This window comes from Dendrobates tinctorius, unplaced genomic scaffold (assembly GCF_039654945.1).
Source record: "Dendrobates tinctorius isolate UK_male_01 unplaced genomic scaffold, ASM3965494v1 ptg000020l, whole genome shotgun sequence".
In the NCBI taxonomy this organism is placed as follows: domain Eukaryota; kingdom Metazoa; phylum Chordata; class Amphibia; order Anura; family Dendrobatidae; genus Dendrobates; species Dendrobates tinctorius.
This window is the reverse complement of record NW_027361688.1, coordinates 11119818-11141755: the sequence shown is the minus strand read 5'-3', so window position 1 is coordinate 11141755 and position 21938 is coordinate 11119818. Positions and strand designations below refer to the sequence as shown.

The 21938-nt window shown below is 44.9% G+C and overlaps 1 protein-coding gene across 1 annotated transcript in view; it reads left to right on the top strand.

Annotated features, from left to right (window-relative positions):
* Positions 1 to 8501: 8501 nt before the first annotated feature.
* The window catches only part of ATXN10 (ataxin 10), a 93844-nt gene continuing 80407 nt past the window's right edge, over positions 8502 to 21938 (top strand). Inside the window, exons 1-3 of the mRNA XM_073567659.1 lie at positions 8502 to 8689; positions 14237 to 14422; positions 16488 to 16570. Of these exons, the coding sequence (XP_073423760.1) occupies positions 8550 to 8689; positions 14237 to 14422; positions 16488 to 16570 (409 nt within the window). The 5' untranslated portion in view covers positions 8502 to 8549. The remainder of the gene's footprint in view (positions 8690 to 14236; positions 14423 to 16487; positions 16571 to 21938) is intronic.

The window sequence follows — 21938 nt, the reverse complement described above, 5'->3', positions numbered from 1 at the left end:
AGAGCTGCACTCACTATTCTGCTGGTGCAGTCACTGTGTACATACATTACATTACTGATCCTGAGTTACATCCTGTATTATACTCCAGAGCTGCACTCACTATTCTGCTGGTGCAGTCACTGTGCACATACATTACATTACTGATCCTGAGTTACATCCTGTATTATACCCCAGAGCTGCACTCACTATTCTGCTGGTGCAGTCACTGTGAACATACATTACATTACTGATCCTGAGATACCTCCTGTATTATACTCCAGAGCTGCGCTCACTATTCTGCTGGTGCAGTCACTGTGTACATACATTACATTACTGATCCTGAGTTACATCCTGTATTATACCCCAGAGCTGCACTCACTATTCTGCTGGTGCAGTCACTGTGTACATACATTACATTACTGATCCTGAGTTACATCCTGTATTATACTCCAGAGCTGCACTCACTATTCTGCTGGTGCAGTCACTGTGTACATACATTACATTACTGATCCTGAGTTACACCCTGTATTATACCCCAGAGCTGCACTCACTATTCTGTTGGTGCAGTCACTGTGCACATACATTACATTACTGATCCTGAGTTACACCCTGTATTATACCCCAGAGCTGCACTCACTATTCTGTTGGTGCAGTCACTGTGCACATACATTACATTACTGATCCTGAGTTACACCCTGTATTATACCCCAGAGCTGCACTCACTATTCTGCTGGTGCAGTCACTGTGCACATACATTACATTACTGATCCTGAGTTACATCCTGTATTATACCCCAGAGCTGCACTCACTATTCTGCTGGTGCAGTCACTGTGCACATACATTACATTACTGATCCTGAGTTACATCCTGTATTATACCCCAGAGCTGCACTCACTATTCTGCTGGTGCAGTCACTGTGTACATACATTACATTACTGACCCTGAGTTACATCCTGTATTATACCCCAGAGCTGCACTCACTATTCTGCTGGTTCAGTCACTGTGTACATACATTACATTACTGATCCTGAGTTACATCCTGTATTATACTCCAGAGCTGCACTCACTATTCTGCTGGTGCAGTCACTGTGTACATACATTACATTACTGATCCTGAGTTACATCCTGTATTATACTCCAGAGCTGCACTCACTATTCTGCTGGTGCAGTCACTGTGTACATACATTACATTACTGATCCTGAGTTACATCCTGTATTATACTTCAGAGCTGCACTCACTATTCTGCTGGTGCAGTCACTGTGTACATACATTTCTGATCCTGAGTTACCTCCTGTATTATACCCCAGAGCTGCACTCACTATTCTGCTGGTGCAGTCACTGTGTACATACATTACATTACTGACCCTGAGTTACCTCCTGTATTATACCCCAGAGCTGCACTCACTATTCTGCTGGTGCAGTCACTGTGTACATACATTTCTGATCCTGAGTTACCTCCTGTATTATACCCCAGAGCTGCACTCACTATTCTGCTGGTGCAGTCACTGTGTACATACATTACATTACTGATCCTGAGTTACATCCTGTATTATACCCCAGAGCTGCACTCACTATTCTGCTGGTGCAGTCACTGTGTACATACATTACATTACTGACCCTGAGTTACATCCTGTATTATACCCCAGAGCTGCACTCACTATTCTGCTGGTTCAGTCACTGTGTACATACATTACATTACTGATCCTGAGTTACATCCTGTATTATACTCCAGAGCTGCACTCACTATTCTGCTGGTGCAGTCACTGTGTACATACATTACATTACTGATCCTGAGTTACATCCTGTATTATACTCCAGAGCTGCACTCACTATTCTGCTGGTGCAGTCACTGTGTACATACATTACATTACTGATCCTGAGTTACATCCTGTATTATACTCCAGAGCTGCACTCACTATTCTGCTGGTGCAGTCACTGTGTACATACATTACATTACTGATCCTGAGTTACATCCTGTATTATACCCCAGAGCTGCACTCACTATTCTGCTGGTGCAGTCACTGTGCACATACATTACATTACTGATCCTGAGTTACATCCTGTATTATACCCCAGAGCTGCACTCACTATTCTGCTGGTGCAGTCACTGTGTACATACATTACATTACTGACCCTGAGTTACATCCTGTATTATACCCCAGAGCTGCACTCACTATTCTGCTGGTTCAGTCACTGTGTACATACATTACATTACTGATCCTGAGTTACATCCTGTATTATACTCCAGAGCTGCACTCACTATTCTGCTGGTGCAGTCACTGTGTACATACATTACATTACTGATCCTGAGTTACATCCTGTATTATACTCCAGAGCTGCACTCACTATTCTGCTGGTGCAGTCACTGTGTACATACATTACATTACTGATCCTGAGTTACATCCTGTATTATACTTCAGAGCTGCACTCACTATTCTGCTGGTGCAGTCACTGTGTACATACATTTCTGATCCTGAGTTACCTCCTGTATTATACCCCAGAGCTGCACTCACTATTCTGCTGGTGCAGTCACTGTGTACATACATTACATTACTGACCCTGAGTTACCTCCTGTATTATACCCCAGAGCTGCACTCACTATTCTGTTGGTGCAGTCACTGTGTACATACATTACATTACTGATCCTGAGTTACACCCTGTATTATACCCCAGAGCTGCACTCACTATTCTGTTGGTGCAGTCACTGTGCACATACATTACATTACTGATCCTGAGTTACACCCTGTATTATACCCCAGAGCTGCACTCACTATTCTGCTGGTGCAGTCACTGTGCACATACATTACATTACTGATCCTGAGTTACATCCTGTATTATACCCCAGAGCTGCACTCACTATTCTGCTGGTGCAGTCACTGTGCACATACATTACATTACTGATCCTGAGTTACATCCTGTATTATACCCCAGAGCTGCACTCACTATTCTGCTGGTGCAGTCACTGTGTACATACATTACATTACTGACCCTGAGTTACATCCTGTATTATACCCCAGAGCTGCACTCACTATTCTGCTGGTTCAGTCACTGTGTACATACATTACATTACTGATCCTGAGTTACATCCTGTATTATGCTCCAGAGCTGCACTCACTATTCTGCTGGTGCAGTCACTGTGTACATACATTACATTACTGATCCTGAGTTACATCCTGTATTATACTCCAGAGCTGCACTCACTATTCTGCTGGTGCAGTCACTGTGTACATACATTACATTACTGATCCTGAGTTACATCCTGTATTATACTTCAGAGCTGCACTCACTATTCTGCTGGTGCAGTCACTGTGTACATACATTTCTGATCCTGAGTTACCTCCTGTATTATACCCCAGAGCTGCACTCACTATTCTGCTGGTGCAGTCACTGTGTACATACATTACATTACTGACCCTGAGTTACCTCCTGTATTATACCCCAGAGCTGCACTCACTATTCTGCTGGTGCAGTCACTGTGTACATACATTTCTGATCCTGAGTTACCTCCTGTATTATACCCCAGAGCTGCACTCACTATTCTGCTGGTGCAGTCACTGTGTACATACATTACATTACTGATCCTGAGTTACATCCTGTATTATACCCCAGAGCTGCACTCACTATTCTGCTGGTGCAGTCACTGTGTACATACATTACATTACTGACCCTGAGTTACATCCTGTATTATACCCCAGAGCTGCACTCACTATTCTGCTGGTTCAGTCACTGTGTACATACATTACATTACTGATCCTGAGTTACATCCTGTATTATACTCCAGAGCTGCACTCACTATTCTGCTGGTGCAGTCACTGTGTACATACATTACATTACTGATCCTGAGTTACATCCTGTATTATACTCCAGAGCTGCACTCACTATTCTGCTGGTGCAGTCACTGTGTACATACATTACATTACTGATCCTGAGTTACATCCTGTATTATACTCCAGAGCTGCACTCACTATTCTGCTGGTGCAGTCACTGTGTACATACATTACATTACTGATCCTGAGTTACATCCTGTATTATACCCCAGAGCTGCACTCACTATTCTGCTGGTGCAGTCACTGTGCACATACATTACATTACTGATCCTGAGTTACATCCTGTATTATACCCCAGAGCTGCACTCACTATTCTGCTGGTGCAGTCACTGTGTACATACATTACATTACTGACCCTGAGTTACATCCTGTATTATACCCCAGAGCTGCACTCACTATTCTGCTGGTTCAGTCACTGTGTACATACATTACATTACTGATCCTGAGTTACATCCTGTATTATACTCCAGAGCTGCACTCACTATTCTGCTGGTGCAGTCACTGTGTACATACATTACATTACTGACCCTGAGTTACATCCTGTATTATACCCCAGAGCTGCACTCACTATTCTGCTGGTTCAGTCACTGTGTACATACATTACATTACTGATCCTGAGTTACATCCTGTATTATACTCCAGAGCTGCACTCACTATTCTGCTGGTGCAGTCACTGTGTACATACATTACATTACTGATCCTGAGTTACATCCTGTATTATACTTCAGAGCTGCACTCACTATTCTGCTGGTGCAGTCACTGTGTACATACATTTCTGATCCTGAGTTACCTCCTGTATTATACCCCAGAGCTGCACTCACTATTCTGCTGGTGCAGTCACTGTGTACATACATTACATTACTGACCCTGAGTTACCTCCTGTATTATACCCCAGAGCTGCACTCACTATTCTGCTGGTGCAGTCACTGTGTACATACATTTCTGATCCTGAGTTACCTCCTGTATTATACCCCAGAGGTGCACTCACTATTCTGCTGGTGCAGTCACTGTGTACATACATTACATTACTGATCCTGAGTTACATCCTGTATTATACTCCAGAGCTGCACTCACTATTCTGCTGGTGCAGTCACTGTGTACATACATTACATTACTGATCCTGAGTTACATCCTGTATTATACTCCAGAGCTGCACTCACTATTCTGCTGGTGCAGTCACTGTGTACATACATACATTACTGATCCTGAGTTACCTCCTGTATTATACCCCAGAGCTGCACTCACTATTCTGCTGATGCAGTCACTGTGTACATACATTACATTACTGACCCTGAGTTACATCCTGTATTATACTCCAGAGCTGCACTCACTATTCTGCTGGTGCAGTCACTGTGTACATACATACATTACTGATCCTGAGTTACCTCCTGTATTATACCCCAGAGCTGCACTCACTATTCTGCTGGTGCAGTCACTGTGTACATACATTACTGATCCTGAGTTACATCCTGTATTATACTCCAGAGCTGCACTCACTATTCTGCTGGTGCAGTCACTGTGTACATACATTACATTACTGATCCTGAGTTACATCCTGTATTATACCCCAGAGCTGCACTCACTGTTCTGCTGGTGCAGTCACTGTGTACATACATTACATTACCGATCCTGAGTTACCTCCTGTATTATACTCCAGAGCTGCACTCACTATTCTGCTGGTGCAGTCACTGTGTACATACATTACATTACTGATCCTGAGTTACATCCTGTATTATACTCCAGAGCTGCACTCACTATTCTGCTGGTGCAGTCACTGTGTACATACATTACATTACTGATCCTGAGTTACACCCTGTATTATACCCCAGAGCTGCACTCACTGTTCTGCTGGTGCAGTCACTGTGTACATACATTACATTACTGATCCTGAGTTACCTCCTGTATTATACTCCAGAGCTGCACTCACTATTCTGCTGGTGCAGTCACTGTGTACATACATTACATTACTGATCCTGAGTTACCTCCTGTATTATACTCCAGAGCTGCACTCACTGTTCTGCTGGTGCAGTCACTGTGTACATACATTACTGATCCTGAGTTACCTCCTGTATTATACCCCAGAGCTGCACTCACTATTCTGCTGGTGCAGTCACTGTGTACATACATTACTGATCCTGAGTTACATCCTGTATTATACTCCAGAGCTGCACTCACTATTCTGCTGGTGCAGTCACTGTGTACATACATTACATTACTGATCCTGAGTTACATCCTGTATTATACCCCAGAGCTGCACTCACTGTTCTGCTGGTGCAGTCACTGTGTACATACATTACATTACTGATCCTGAGTTACCTCCTGTATTATACTCCAGAGCTGCACTCACTATTCTGCTGGTGCAGTCACTGTGTACATACATTACATTACTGATCCTGAGTTACATCCTGTATTATACTCCAGAGCTGCACTCACTATTCTGCTGGTGCAGTCACTGTGTACATACATTACATTACTGATCCTGAGTTACACCCTGTATTATACCCCAGAGCTGCACTCACTGTTCTGCTGGTGCAGTCACTGTGTACATACATTACATTACTGATCCTGAGTTACATCCTGTATTATACTCCAGAGCTGCACTCACTATTCTGCTGGTGCAGTCACTGTGTACATACATTACATTACTGATCCTGAGTTACATCCTGTATTATACTCCAGAGCTGCACTCACTATTCTGCTGGTGCAGTCACTGTGTACATACATTACATTACTGATCCTGAGTTACACCCTGTATTATACCCCAGAGCTGCACTCACTGTTCTGCTGGTGCAGTCACTGTGTACATACATTACATTACTGATCCTGAGTTACCTCCTGTATTATACTCCAGAGCTGCACTCACTATTCTGCTGGTGCAGTCACTGTGTACATACATTACATTACTGATCCTGAGTTACATCCTGTATTATACTCCAGAGCTGCACTCACTATTCTGCTGGTGCAGTCACTGTGTACATACATTACATTACTGATCCTGAGTTACATCCTGTATTATACCCCAGAGCTGCACTCACTGTTCTGCTGGTGCAGTCACTGTGTACATACATTACATTACTGATCCTGAGTTACATCCTGTATTATACTCCAGAGCTGCACTCACTATTCTGCTGGTGCAGTCACTGTGTACATACATTACATTACTGATCCTGAGTTACATCCTGTATTATACCCCAGAGCTGCACTCACTGTTCTGCTGGTGCAGTCACTGTGTACATACATTACATTACTGATCCTGAGTTACCTCCTGTATTATACTCCAGAGCTGCACTCACTATTCTGCTGGTGCAGTCACTGTGTACATACATTACATTACTGATCCTGAGTTACATCCTGTATTATACTCCAGAGCTGCACTCACTATTCTGCTGGTGCAGTCACTGTGTACATACATTACATTACTGATCCTGAGTTACACCCTGTATTATACCCCAGAGCTGCACTCACTGTTCTGCTGGTGCAGTCACTGTGTACATACATTACATTACTGATCCTGAGTTACCTCCTGTATTATACTCCAGAGCTGCACTCACTATTCTGCTGGTGCAGTCACTGTGTACATACATTACATTACTGATCCTGAGTTACATCCTGTATTATACTCCAGAGCTGCACTCACTATTCTGCTGGTGCAGTCACTGTGTACATACATTACATTACTGATCCTGAGTTACACCCTGTATTATACCCCAGAGCTGCACTCACTGTTCTGCTGGTGCAGTCACTGTGTACATACATTACATTACTGATCCTGAGTTACCTCCTGTATTATACTCCAGAGCTGCACTCACTATTCTGCTGGTGCAGTCACTGTGTACATACATTACATTACTGATCCTGAGTTACCTCCTGTATTATACCCCAGAGCTGCACTCACTGTTCTGCTGGTGCAGTCACTGTGTACATACATTACATTACTGATCCTGAGTTACATCCTGTATTATACCCATAGAGTTGTGAGTTGTAGGTAATGACGCCTCATATTGGGACAGGTTTTCCTAGATTCTTCCCTATCCATAACACATACGCCAGTGTCGTTTGCCCCTGAAAGTGTGTGGATCCGATGTGTTACCTATGGGAAGACTCCCGTCGCTGCCATCTTGGTACACCCATGAAACCCAGGCTGAAGTATTGGAGCCTATAGAACAAGCACTTCATGTCCCCTTGGGGGGGGGGGGGATAATAAATAATGGCAAATGCAAAAAAAAAAAAAAATCGCAAAAATATTAATATAAAAATAAATAAAAATAATAAGAAAGCATAAAAGTTTGAATCGCCCCCCTCCCAATGTCATAAAAAATGGACGAAGTAAAAAAAAAAAAAAATAGAAAAAAATGAAACCATGTCTGCTGAGGGCAAGGGGTTAATTTTGCATTTACCTCTACAATGAGGGAACTCTAACAAAATGAAGCTGGTTTTGTTTGTCATAGCAACCAATCACGGCTCAGCTTTCATTTCTCTTCCAGGTTGTAAAAAATGTAAACTGCTTTATGATTGGTTGCTAAGGGCAGGGATTTAAAAAAAATGCAGCTACTGATGCAGTGGGCGCGGTCTTCTGAGTGGTAAATACAAACCACGTGCTCACTGCCTGACAGACAGTTGTATCATCCAATCATATAACGCGATTGCCTTATCCAATCAACAGCTCCCTCTTGTAATTCTCCAATAGGAAGCCTTCTTGTCGGGTTACCGTGACAGCGGAGTGGGCGGAGTTTTAATTCAAGATGGCGGCTCCCATGGAGCATGTGACTGCGGTTCGTGCAGGACTTGAAAGATGGGTGCGAGAATATTTGGAGGGCGGAGAAGCTCGGGGAGCAGACGAGGTGCGGCGGGTTAGCGAGTTATTCAGAGAGCCGCAGTTCAGGTCAGTGTGAGGCGGTCTATAGATTTCTGCTGCCACTTGTGGAACTACAAGTCCCAGCACGGCCGGTTCTGAGTCATGCCTAGTCTTGCAGTACTATACGCCTTGTTACTCTCCATGGCTGTGCGCCTCCTGTCAGGCTAATAGTGGGCACAGACTGCTGCAGGAGCCCCCATACAGTCTTCCTTCATGGTGGGGGGCTCTTACTTTTTAGGGTCTGTCACTCCACCGGTGCCCTCCGTTCTGCAACTGATGTAAGACTAACATCCTCCATAATCCGAACCTCGCGCCTCCGTCTCCAAGACTTCTCTCTTCCTACACCAGTCTTCTGGAATGCACTACCCCTAATGGACAGACTGATCCCTCACCCCCACGGTTTAAGCTTGCTTTAAATTGGAGCCGCTGCACTCATGGCTTACCCCCCACCCCCATTCATTCTTAAGGGGCTGCTGGGGATAGTTGAGGTCAGCGTTCCACTATTTCCGACAGTCCTATAGAGAAGAAATGGAGCAGTGGTCGGCCACGAGTGGGAGGCAATGCTTTCGAAAAAATCTACAAGTGTTTAGGACTACAAAAATGGCAGACATGGAGTTTTCTTCCGGTTGCCGCATGGCATGGAAACTCATCAGTGGTGAGGAGACAAGGGAAGTCCCCATTATTCTGTCGTAGGTTCCCTTGTTATGGTTTCTTCTTCCAGTTTTGTTAGATGCTAACAGCTACATCCCTGGGGAGCTTCCCTAGACCCAACCCCCTCCCCTCCGTGATAGTTGGTGGTCCCCCTGGGGACTTTTTCTCCCTCCGCAAGAGTTGACTGTCCCTCTCCCCCCTTTGTTTTGGTGATATTGTGACATCCCAATGTGTCATTTGCCCAATTTTCGTGCTCCCAATAACTTCAGTAGACTCCGTCATCGCCAAATAATCAGCGGCCATTACTGATAGAGCTATAGACAAAAGAAACAAGATTTGTCGATTCTTCCACTTGTTTTGGATCATGATGATGATACCATCCTCTCCGGCTTCCTGCTGGTCCCAGCCTTATCCGCCTTTGTGATCGATCCTTACTTCCATCTAGCGTACACTTGCCTGTGTCTTTGTTTGCTTTGCCGGGCCATGCATCCATACATGCGATACAGCTGTGCGACAGTAAGAGGCCTCTCCCATGTCGTAAACCAGAGAGGAACGGTGCTGCTCACTGAAATGGGACTCATGACTCCAGAACTCTCAGGGTTTGTGTAAAGCAAGAACTTCAGTGTCTTTAACCCTAAGGTATCAGTCAATTCCTGGACAGCCTGTAGTGCAACGAGACATGATGTGCTCGATTGGATTCAGGTCTGGGGATCGGGCTGATCAGTCCTTAGCATCAATGCCTTCATCATGCCGGAACTTCTGACACACTCTAGCCACGTGAGGCCTAGCATTGTCATGCATCAGAAGGAACCCAGGGCCCACTGCACCTGCATATGGTCTGACAATGGGGCTGAGGATCTCATCCCGGTACCTTAGGGCAGTCAGCACATGTAGGACTGTGTGGCATTCCAAAGAAATGCCCTCCACACCATTACTGACCCAGTGCCAACAACAGTCATGCTGGAGGAAGTTGCAGGCAGCAGATCGCTCTCCACAGCGTCTGCAGACTCTGTCACGTCTGTCACATGTGCTCAGTGTGAACCTGCTCTCTTCTGTGAAGAGCACAGGGCGCCAATGCCGAATCTGCTAATATTGCTGTTTTCTGGCAAATGCCAATTGCTCTGCACATTTTTGAGCTGTAAATACAACACCTACATGTGGACGTCCGGCTTTCATGCCACCCTCATGGAGTCTTTGTGACAGTTTAAGCAGTAACATGGATATCAGAGGCCTGCTGAAGGTCATTTTGCGGGACTCTAGCACTTTTCGTCCTGTTCCTTCTTGCACAAAGGAGAAGGTAGTGGTCCTGCTGATGGGTTGTTGTCCTCCTTCGGCCCCATCCACATCTCCTGGTGTACTGTCCTGGTATCTGCCCCATGCTCTGGACACTGTGCTTGCAGACACAGTTACCCTTCTTGCCACTTTTCTCAGTGCGGCTCATCCAGGATGGCACATCAGTATCTGAGCAATGAGGTGGGTTGTAGACACTGCCTCATTCTACTGTACCTCTAGAGGTGAGAGCAATGACGAAATGCAAAAGTGACCAAAACAGCCAAAAAGGATCATAACAGAGAAATGGTCTGTGGTCACCCGCTGCAGAACCACCCCTTTATAGGGGTTGTCTGGCTAATTGCCGATCATTTCTACCTGTTGTCTGTTCCATTTGCACAACAGCAGTAGAAATTGATTCAAAGTCGGTGTTGCTTCATAACTGGACGGGTTGAGTTCACAGAAGTGTGATGGACTTGGAGTTACAGTGTGTTGTTCCCTTTATTTTTTCACATCACTACTCACATTACATTTATAGAACTCAACCAGTGGGGGGGGGGGGGGGGGCTGCTGAGCTTGCGTCGCGTGGGAGGCAGCTCAGAGTGCTGGGTGTGTGTTGTGTGAGGGGGGAAACTGTCCGGTAGCCAGAGAAAACGACATTGCATGACTTAAATCGTCCTTTGGTTGGTCCCTACCCTTACCCTAGATACCCCATAGGTGAGGTCACCTCTACAGCCTCTGGGCTCAGACACCATGTTGAGGTCAATGGTACAGCACAACATGGTTTAGCCCAAATGATTGGCTGCAGCGGTCATGAGCCTTAGACCTGACATCATTGCTGTGGTTATGTCAAGAAAGACTGCAGTGTCCCTTCATCTGATCAGAATATTATCTGAAGCCTCTCTAATACTGGCTGGTGTATTAGCAAACAGACTCTGCCAGTGAGCTTACTCTTACAGGAGCGTTTATAACGCTTTTATCAATTTATTTTTCATTTATTTTGGATTTGCTAAAAGTAAAAGTTCAACGAGAACATTTGTAGTCCCATAGGCAGCAAGTCCGTGTCCCTGCAAACATCCTTCACAAGGCCATGGACCACCGATGTGGCGTCTGGAACAGGGTTCGAAGAATCTTACTGTATTTATTTTTTTACAACCCCTTTAAAAAAAACAAGAAAACCCGGTGCTCCTAGCATGGGCTGAACCATGCAACCATCGCCTGTTGCTGCACAGTAGCCACGGAATATTTGTATATACTTTTCATCGGGCAGAACGACTGAGTGATGCGTTTTGGGCCGTGGCTCACCACTAATGCCTCCGCCCGAGAGACCAGCCTAGTGCCGCCAAAGTGTGAGGTTTGGGGCTGATGGATCAGGTGAAGGGGGGGGAGAATGACCTCACTTTTTCCTTTTTCCAAAAGCGTCTTAAAATGTATTTTTATATCCTCCATTCTGTACATATGAATTAACCATTGCCATATGCTTTCCTAATCTCCCCCGCCAGTGCTATCCCGGCCCATTAGGCCTCAGTGGTCGGGTTATTTTTGCCTAGTGTGCCACTTTAAAAGCCATCTCCTTTCCACAGTGGAAGAAACCTATTTTTTTTTTTCAGTGTGTGCGGGGTTGGTTATGAGAAAAACATAAAAAATGACGCATTATTTGATGACACTTTTCTTAAATATAAGTCTTTATCAATTCAGAGGATTTCACTCAGTATTACAGACTCAGACTTTACTTTGACTTTATTAGTGTGAGCATAAAATATTAGGGAGGGGGTGGAGCGGTATTATTCTCTACATCGCGATGAATGGAATCTTGTGCTCAGATCTGGCAGGACTTGGCCTCCTTGTTGACATTGCTGATCAATAGAAGAATCAGTTTGCCTATTCTTTTCATAAATTTATTAAAAGAAAAGTCAGTAAAAAAAAAAAAAAAAAAAAAAAAAATTGCCTCCAAAATGAATTACCTATTGTGTAACAAGACTCTTCTTTCCTTTGTATAATGCAGCCCTCGTAAAGGAAGAAGGTAAAGCTGCTTGTAAAGGGGTAATTTGCCAGAGGAGGACACTGCTGCTTGTAAAGGGTTAATTTGCCAGAGGACACTGCTGCTTGTAAAGGGTTAATTTGCCAGAGGAGGACATAGCTGCTTGTAAATGGTAGCCTGCAGAAGGAGGAATTGGCTGCCTGTAAAGGGTTAATGAGTATTTCCCTAAATACTGTACATAGGCCACAGAACACCAAAGCTAATTTCACACGTCCCATTCCCGATCCGAGTACAGCCTGCTGTTTTCAAAGGTGATGAATTCCACCGGCCAGTCGGACATTGTAGTCTGTAATAGGATCATGAACGTTGGACGTGTGAAATCAGAGGGAGGAGTCAAACGGCCATACAACTTGGACGGGGATCGCAACACAATCCAGGGACTGGCCGTCTGCTCTCCCGACCAGAGTGTGACAGCATGTATTTCTATGCAGCTCTGCGAGAGCCACCGGCCAAGCTGAGTATGGCTTTGCGGTTGCCATCCGAGTTACCGTATATGGACGTTTCCTGAAGTAGAAGTGACAGGATTGCAGTTTGTTTCTAGCCACTTTATTTTTCCTCCTGGTGCTCCATATCACACATGAATCCATATCCACGTTACATCTTTTGGAGGCCGCAGGCGGACATGATCCTTGGGAAAGTTAGCAGAGGTCCCGGAGACCGCAGGAGCAGGCGGTGGAGGTCCCGGAGACCGCAGGAGCAGGCGGTGGAGGTCCCGGAGACCGCAGGCGGACAGGAGACTGGGGGCAGGCAGCACAGTAGAGAGCCCCAACTTCAGCTTTTGCTTTCTTAAAGGGAGTGTTATCATTATTATCACTGATTGTGCCAACAATATTTTGGTTTTCTTTAAATATATTCTGCTCATGGGGAATTGTCAGATATTGTCTATTGATAGGGATATTGGATGCTTTAGATTCTGGTGTAATAAAGACATTTTAGATTGGGGCTTGAAAATTGGCAACCACATTTGGGAACCTTGAAAGTCGCTCAGAGCGGTTGTCGCTTCCCTTCCCCCACTTTTTTCTCACGTCACCTCCTTTTTAATATGTGCACAAAAATGACAAGCACTTTTGTGTGAATGGGGTCCTAGTGCTCTACTGTCTTGCTTTGGAGAACCTGACCTATCATGCTTAAGGTTGATCAAAACTTGTTGAAGGACCCAGGTTCAGCATCAACATCAGTAGGCCGCTGTGCCAGGAACACGGAATTTTTTTTTTTTTTTTTACAGACTGGCCACTGTGTAATACTTCATTTCACCTGCGGGGGCACTGCAGGGAAACGTCTACATTACAGCTGATTGTTGCAGGTCTCAGCTAGCGGATGCTTTATGATCAGCTTATTGTTGAAATACCAAGTAGGAGTTATGCAGAGTGGTGAATATCTCTTAAAGGGATTTTCTGCACCTGGGGACATTTTTTTTCTACTTGAATGCATTTGTTTTAGGCAAAAATTAATTTTTGCACTGTTTCACTCTGTTTCTTGGTACAACTTTGCTGATCACATCGCGTTCCCCTGCCGTGCTCACACGACCTAGTTGGATGTCTAGACATGACGCTCAGGCCGTGTTCATTTCCAGACCTTCCTTCTATCCTTACCTATTGTGTCTTCTCTTCCAGGGAAGCGGCAGATGAACATATTTTCACCTTGATATCACAGATTCTGTCACGAGCGCTGCAGGAGATCCAGACGCGGATTGTCACGTCCGATCCCGCTGGGGAACACTGGTGCCACTTATCAGCCGAATGCTTCCGGTGCTTGAGAAATGCCTGCGTGCAGTGCCCTCCCAACCAGGATACCATCAGGTGAGTGCTGGTCCCGGAGGCTGGAGATTCATCACTGATGGATCGTTTCTGACCGGAACGTGGGAACAAAGCATTGTTGGGTGGGGCGAGGAGTTCTACATTTAGTTATGGAATGCCCATTATTCATGCCGGGTATAAATATATGAACACTCCAGCAAGACCCTGGAGATGGTTGGAAATCGCATACCTCCGCCTTCCAGTGTGCCAAAATTGTCAGGTAGTCACTTTATAGGTGATAATTGCTACGTCATGGTGGGTCTTACTGCTGGGACCCCCCCTCCCCCACCACTTATTGCTCTTAAAGGGGTCTTATATTTTTCCTTCTCCCTTAGTAGCAAGTTGAATAGGGTGATGGACAAGCGTCTCTTATTCCATTCAAAGGCGATATCGCTGCGCCGTGCTAAGTTATCGTCGGTCAGTCTAGCGATCAGGAGGAGTTCCCGTTGTGGCGGTGGGTGACTGTCCCGATGTGGACACGAGTGGCGGTGAGGGACTGTCCTGTTGTGGACACAGTATACGGAGGCGGAACAGCACAGCGCCGTACACCGTGTAGTGGCCGTTCTCGTGTACTGCAGCTCAGTACACCGTGTAGTGGCCGGTCTCGTGTACTGCAGCTCAGTACACCGTGTAGTGGCCGGTCTCGTGTACTGCAGCTCAGATCACATTAACTTCAATAGGAGCTGAGCTTCGGTATGGAGAATGGCCATTTAACCTCTGGCGGGGCTTTTTCCTCCGGACGGCATTTTAGCTACTGCACAGGTTAAGGGAAAGCCCTGTGTAAGCACAATGTCCGCTGCCTTGGCTCGGCATGTCCCGTATGTTCGTGCGGTCTCGCTGTGTGGGGCTGAAGTCTCTCCCTTTAATTAGGCAGAGAAAACTTGGATAATGTTACCACAAAGCTCAGCGAGCCGCTCAGCAGATGTCACTGCAAGGTCTGAAGATCCAGGGAAGGGTCTCTAGTCACTGCTAAAGCTGCATCGAGAATTCAGCCGCTGCTGACACACACACACTTCACAGCTTAGCAATAATCCCATAATGCACCCCACGGTGAAAACGTAGCATTCCCTATATGAGACCATTGTATGCAGCACAATATAGAGACTTAGAGGGGCGGCTTCGCCTTTGGAGGTCATTTATTTATTTTTTTCTTTAATGCATGTATTTTTTGCCAAAAATAATTTTTGGAATTTTGTTTTTGTCAAAAATATTCATGCAACGTTTCCCATCTATATCCTCCGTGCTGCTCTGTCTATTGGCTGCAGGATGAGTTAACTGAGAAACTGTCAGTGAGCTCTTGCTGGAAGTTGGTAACTTTTTTTTTTTTTTTTATTATGTCTTTCTTCGACTGATTTATAACCGCGGACTGCATCAAATTTTTGGTTTCTAAAAGCCAAAGAACCCAAATGTAAAAATTATTTTTAATACATGCATTTGAGAAAAAAAAAAAGAAAATTGACCCCAAAGATGGCCTCTCTTTTTCTCTCCTGTCTTTAACCACTTTTGCAACTTTTACAATAAAAAAAGTAATATAAAAGTTGTATCTTTATCAAAATGTTGCTAAAATTGCTCCAGAGTTTTTTATATATATATATATATATATATATATATATATATTTTATTAAAGTCACAAATGAGGAATCTGGCGAATATCTGGAAGTCCTAAATCTTGCAAAAAAAAGAAAAACAACCAAAAAACAGACACATGTAAAATTAGGCTTCAATAAAAGGCTCAAATGGAAAGATAAATGTGGTGCAAGCAAACAGAGGCAAAAAAAACAACAAACTGGCGCAAATGCAATAATCATCCCCAAATTTGGGACCAGAGAGCGGATCAAAGACCGTCTCATCCTCTGGAGGACCGGGCATGGATCCGTGCATTATTCTGGTGACCACATTGCTTTTCAGTTGTAACTGTGTAATACTCCTTCTCTCCTGCGGAGGAGCTGCAGGGAAACGGAACACTTCCAGAGAAAATGATTGTGATTTCAAGGATCTGGGACACTATTATATGACTGTATAGCTGGAAAATATTGTTCTCATCATGTCTTTATTTTTTTTTAATTAGAAACATGGGACTGATTGACACCGCCACAGCGCTCCTCCAAGTCTTCAGCTCGTCAGGTTCCTCCCAAGAATCGCCTCTAGTCGGTGAGCGGCGCGACAACTGTGTATAATATCCCGGTCTTGTATTATTGTCCTGGATTTCATCCCCCTTTAAATAAGTACTGGGGGCCATATTACTAGGATACGCCGTCTGTTTATGATCAGTGAGGTGCTACATCTCCTTCTCTCCAGAGCAGCGCTCCCAGCTGTCAGAAGAATGGAGCTGCAGTTTCCTGCACAGGGTAGGACTGAATTTGTGCCACAGCCTTTTCTCCTCCACCTTCAGACTATATTTGTGGCCTGGTAATTGCTAGTAAAAGTTCAGTCTGTCCTATAGGACGGGGATGGCTAGGAAATAGTGCGTGCACGGCAGCTGGCACGACTTCTAGCAGTGCGGTCTCTGACAACTCCATATTCCTCTCCGCGGAGCAGCAGGGTTGTCATTAAAATAGACAGTGATTTATTAACTAGAGAAAATGAGAACCAGCTTCTCCTCGAAAAGCAGTCCTGAGCCGGTCCTACACACAGCAGTGAGGACTGGGTGCCACCATTTTGGCCACCACAGGGGGGCAGTGTAGCATTGCGTCTCCGGTTGCCATATTAATGCCGAGCTTGGCACTTTTGACAGTGGGGTGGTCACCGTGAAGCATCAATAGCATAATTTCCTAGATAAGCAGATCTAATATTAAAGGTTTTTTTTACATGGTGGAAAAACCCCTTTAACTATTACCTGGCGGGTTATGCCTTAAATCATCTGAGAGGAGCTCAAGAGAAAAAACAAAATTCCCCAGTAAGACTGTCAGAAGCTCACTGATAGATTCTCAGTTAACTCTTTCGGAATACAGCAATAGAAGGCAAATTTTTAATTTTGCCCAATTATAAAAATGCTGAATATTTTTTATTTTTTTTTTTGCCCCAAATACATAGTTTCAAATAAAACAGTCAAACCCCTTTAAAGGGTTATTAATAAAACGAGTAATTCCAATGGATAGGGAATAACTTGCTGATCGATGAGGGTTTGACCGCTGAGTTCTTGAAAACGGGGCTCTACAGCTTCATAGATCAATGGGGTCCGACTACCAGATCCCCCACTGATCGACGCCGGGAGCTGCAGCTTGTAAGAAACGTCACAGCACCATATATTGTTTAGTGGCCAAAAATGGTACTGCAAGCTCCCAAAAAATGGGACAAGAATGGTACTGCAAGCCCCCGACAATGGGAAGAACCCACTCTAAAACCTCAATGAACGCCATTAATGGTTGAAGAGTTCACTGTGGGAGGGGGAGGTACAGTAATTAAAAGATTAAAGGGGAGGGAGTTAACAATTTAGACTGAGCTGTCCCTTTAAGGCTGTTGCGCCGTATGTGTGTCCGCTGTGGAGATTTATACATCGCAGGTTTCTGGCTCCTCTCTAATCGCGTGCACTCCTTCTGAACTCTGCATGCTTGATTAAGATTGGCGCCGCTTCTGACAAGCTCATGTAGAGCCTCGCCTCCGTCCACACGATCCGCCCGTTGCGCCACATTACACGTGAACTTCCTTGCAGGACCTCCGCTCAACGGACTGCCAAGAACTGTCGCGTTTCGGTTCCCAGTTTGGGAACCTATATCCAGGGTTTTTTTTTCCTCCACATTCTGTGCTCACTTATTTTATATATTTGCTATGTATTATTTTTTTATTTTTTTTTTTTTTTTCAAGCGTTACCAAGTAAGGAGCCAAGTCGACTCTGCTGCCTCTGAAGACAAGGCTATTATTACTCTGTCAGAAGAGAATTTATATTATTTTTATTTCCCTTCAGGAAATAATTATGGAAGTGTGACAAATATATTAAATTTTGATGAATTTAATGGAAGTTTAACCCCTGAGTTTAAAAATAAAATAATAAATACACATATTGTAAATGTCCTCCATGTAGTATTATAGGCAACACATAGTCCTCCATGCAGTATTATGTGGTGCCCATGATGCTGCATGGAGGGCTGTGTGGTGCCCATAATGCTGAATGGAGTGCTATCTGGTGCCCATGATGCTGCATGGAGGGCGGCGTGGTGCCCGTGATGCTGCATGGAGGACGGTGTGGTGCCCGTGATGCTGCATGGAGGGCGGTGTGGTGCCCGTGATGCTGCATGGAGGGCGGTGTGGTGCCCGTGATGCTGCATGGAGGGCGGTGTGGTGCCCGAGATGCTGCATGGAGGGCGGTGTGGTGCCCGAGATGCTGCATGGAGGGCGGTGTGGTGCCCGAGATGCTGCATGGAGGGCGGTGTGGTGCCCGCAATATTAAAAGGGGCCACCTAGACTCTGTTTCCGGGAGGCCAGGAAAACCTCTTCCTTAAGCTACAGCCGTGTGTTTTTGGCTTCCCGCGGGATCGCTCAGTAGCCTCAGGCTGTCATATGCGATTTGTTGGCATTTACAATGAAGGAAAGTAACACTTATATACCTGTAGTTCACCACACTCTTCGTAGGTTCTCCGCGCCGGTCAGTGGCTGGAAAATGGGATTTTCTCCTGTGTTTTAGAGGGTAATGAAATCGAAACTTCGCTCCTAGCCTCAGGATTTTTCCGGGGGACATAAATTTACTATTTTTAGTGGATTACGAAAGGCACCGGACAACAATTTCTACGTGTGCAGTCTGCCCATCCCGAGCTGGAAGTCATTGTAAGGTTTCCACTTCACAGGACGAGGGGAAATCTTTTTCCAAAACCTGACTCTTAAATCTTTTCGTGAGTGGGCTTGTGGGCACTGCTGCCTTTTATAGCTGGGCCCCTCAACATACACATGGATGTTTATTGAGCAAGGAGCTTTTATTATAGGTTTAACCCCTTTTGCCTACAACTCGGAGCTCGCAGTAGTCAGCCCTTTAAACCCTAGTGACCGTCACTTCACTAGACTCCTATAAAAGGGGTGTTCAGGACCTATATTGGTGACCTGTTGTAAGGATAGATCATCATTTTCCCCCCGATCAGCTGGTTGCAGCCCCACGGCGGCTGAATGTGCACAGAGCTCGAACAGCACAGTTCTTTACATGTAGGACAGAAGCCGGGCTTTCCTGGCTCTGCCTGCTGGTTACATCCGGCCACCATGGGACCTACAATCAGATGATCGGTGTTGGTGCCCACTGATCCTTAGGATGGCTCATGAGAAAGTCCTGGACAACACCTTTTAATCTTCCTAGCAATGGTGATGCGGCTGTGAGAGTATACTGTATGTTGGGGTGGACAACCCCTTTAAAAAAAAAAAAAAGTGTTTTGGACGTATTTCAAATTAATTGAACCTTGCTAATATGCAGTCATCCCCGAAAGTGTTGGCAACCTTGAAATTGTTCCAAAAAATGAAGTTTCTCCCAGAAAATTATAACATTTCCCCATGTTTTGTTATACACATGTTAATTTCCTTTGTGTGTATTGGAACGAAACAGAAAAAAAGTTTGATGCTCGTTCAAATTCACCCGTGGCAAGTAACAGGTGTGGGCAATATGAAAATCACACCTGAAAGGGGAGAAGTTGATTCGATCTTTGCATCAGGTACGGACTGGGGCTAAAATTCAGCCCTGGCATTTGAAATCACATAGGCCCATGCTGTCCCAGTCCCCAAGCACCAGATGGGATACATTACCCTGGATTAACGAAAGCAAGATTTACTAAAAGACCAATATTTCTAATGACACCAATGGCCTGCTGGGGTACGTGACTTTGTGCTTCGTCACTCTTAACAGTATGGGTGTCTTGAGAAAACCGATTCTGTTAACAACATAGCAAACAAGGCAGCCCACAACCAGAAAGGCCCTTCTGGCATTTGCCAGAATTGCCAAATGGCCAGTCCAGCCCTGCTTGGCATTGTGTGTCTGTGTGTGCTGCACTAAGCGTGGAGAAAAGAAAGAGAAGAGAACTGTCTGAGGACTTGAGAACCAAAGTTGTTAAAAAATATCAACAATCTAAAGGTTACAAGTCCATCCCCAGAGATCTTGATGTTCCTTTGTCCATGGTGCGCAACATAATCAAGTTTACAACCCATGACACTGTAGCTAATCTCCCTGGACGGCAGAAAAAAATTCATGAAAGGTTGCAACGTAGGATAGTCCGGATCGTGGATAAGCAGCTCCAATTAAGTTCCAAAGAAATTTAAGCTGTCCTGCAGGCTCAAGGTGCATCAGTGTCAGTGCGAACTGGTAGAAGATCCAGGCAGACTCCACTGCTGACACTAACATGAAAAACTAGACTGTAGTTTGCCAAAATGTACGTAAGCCAACAAAATCCTTCTGGAAAAGCGTTTTATGGACATATGAAACCAAGCTAAAGCGATTTGGTTAAGTACATCATTCTACTGTTATGGAATGAGACCTACAAAGAAAAGAACACAGTACCTACAGTTAAATATGGTGGAGGTTCAAAGATGTCTTGCTGCCTCTGGCACAGGGTGCTTTGACTCTGTGCAAGGCATCATGAAATCTGAAGATTACCACAGGATTTTGGGTCGCAATGTAGTGCCCGGTGTCCGAAAGCCAGGTTTGTGTCCTAGGTCATGGGTCTTCCATCAGGACAATGACCCCAAACATATTTCAAGAAGCACCCAGAAATGCATGGAAACGAAGCGCTGGAGAGTTCTGAAGTGGCAGCAATGAGTCTGGATCTAAATCCCATTGACCACCTGTGAAGAGATCTTAGTGTTACTGTTGGGAGAAATGGTGTCTTCACATATCAGAAACATGGAGGAGTTTGCAAAAGAAGTGTTCTAAAATTGCAGCTGAGATATAAGATGCTTGAGGATGGGTTATAGGAATTGATTGACTGCAGGCAATTATACCAAAGGGTGTGCAACCAAATATTAAGTTGTGTAATTGCAATAACTTTCTGGGACAGTTTCAGTGGTGCCAACGCTTTCAGCCACGACTGTAATTTATTGACCAAAGCTCCACCGATGGCTTGATTTTTGCCTGCTCGAAGTCCGTCCGAGAGCATCACCCCACCACCTTCCATGTATCCACCAATGACCAACGATGTGTATGAAGGGGGCTAGGTTAAGTAGATAATTCTGCCCTTTTCAAGATTTTTTTTTTTTGGAGTAGGGGGCTGGCTTATGTACTGATCTAAGTCAGTAAAGCCAGCCCCCTACATCCACATCACTGCTCCAAATTTGACTACTGAAACAATTTTGATTTAAAAAAATAAAATAAAAAACAAAACACACCCCAGATTCCAAAATCCAGGCACAAAAAACGATTCGATAGACCCATGATAATCGATCCACCACTCAGCTGGTATTCAATTGGGGGGGAAAGAGTTGTCTTCCTGGTCCAAATACTTAAATTATTACATTAATGTCGTACTCAAAAAAATCCTGATGTCCGTGTGTATGGATGGGAAGAGCCGGATTCGCGATCTACCAGAGTGTGGTCGTGAGTTTACATGGCCCGGTA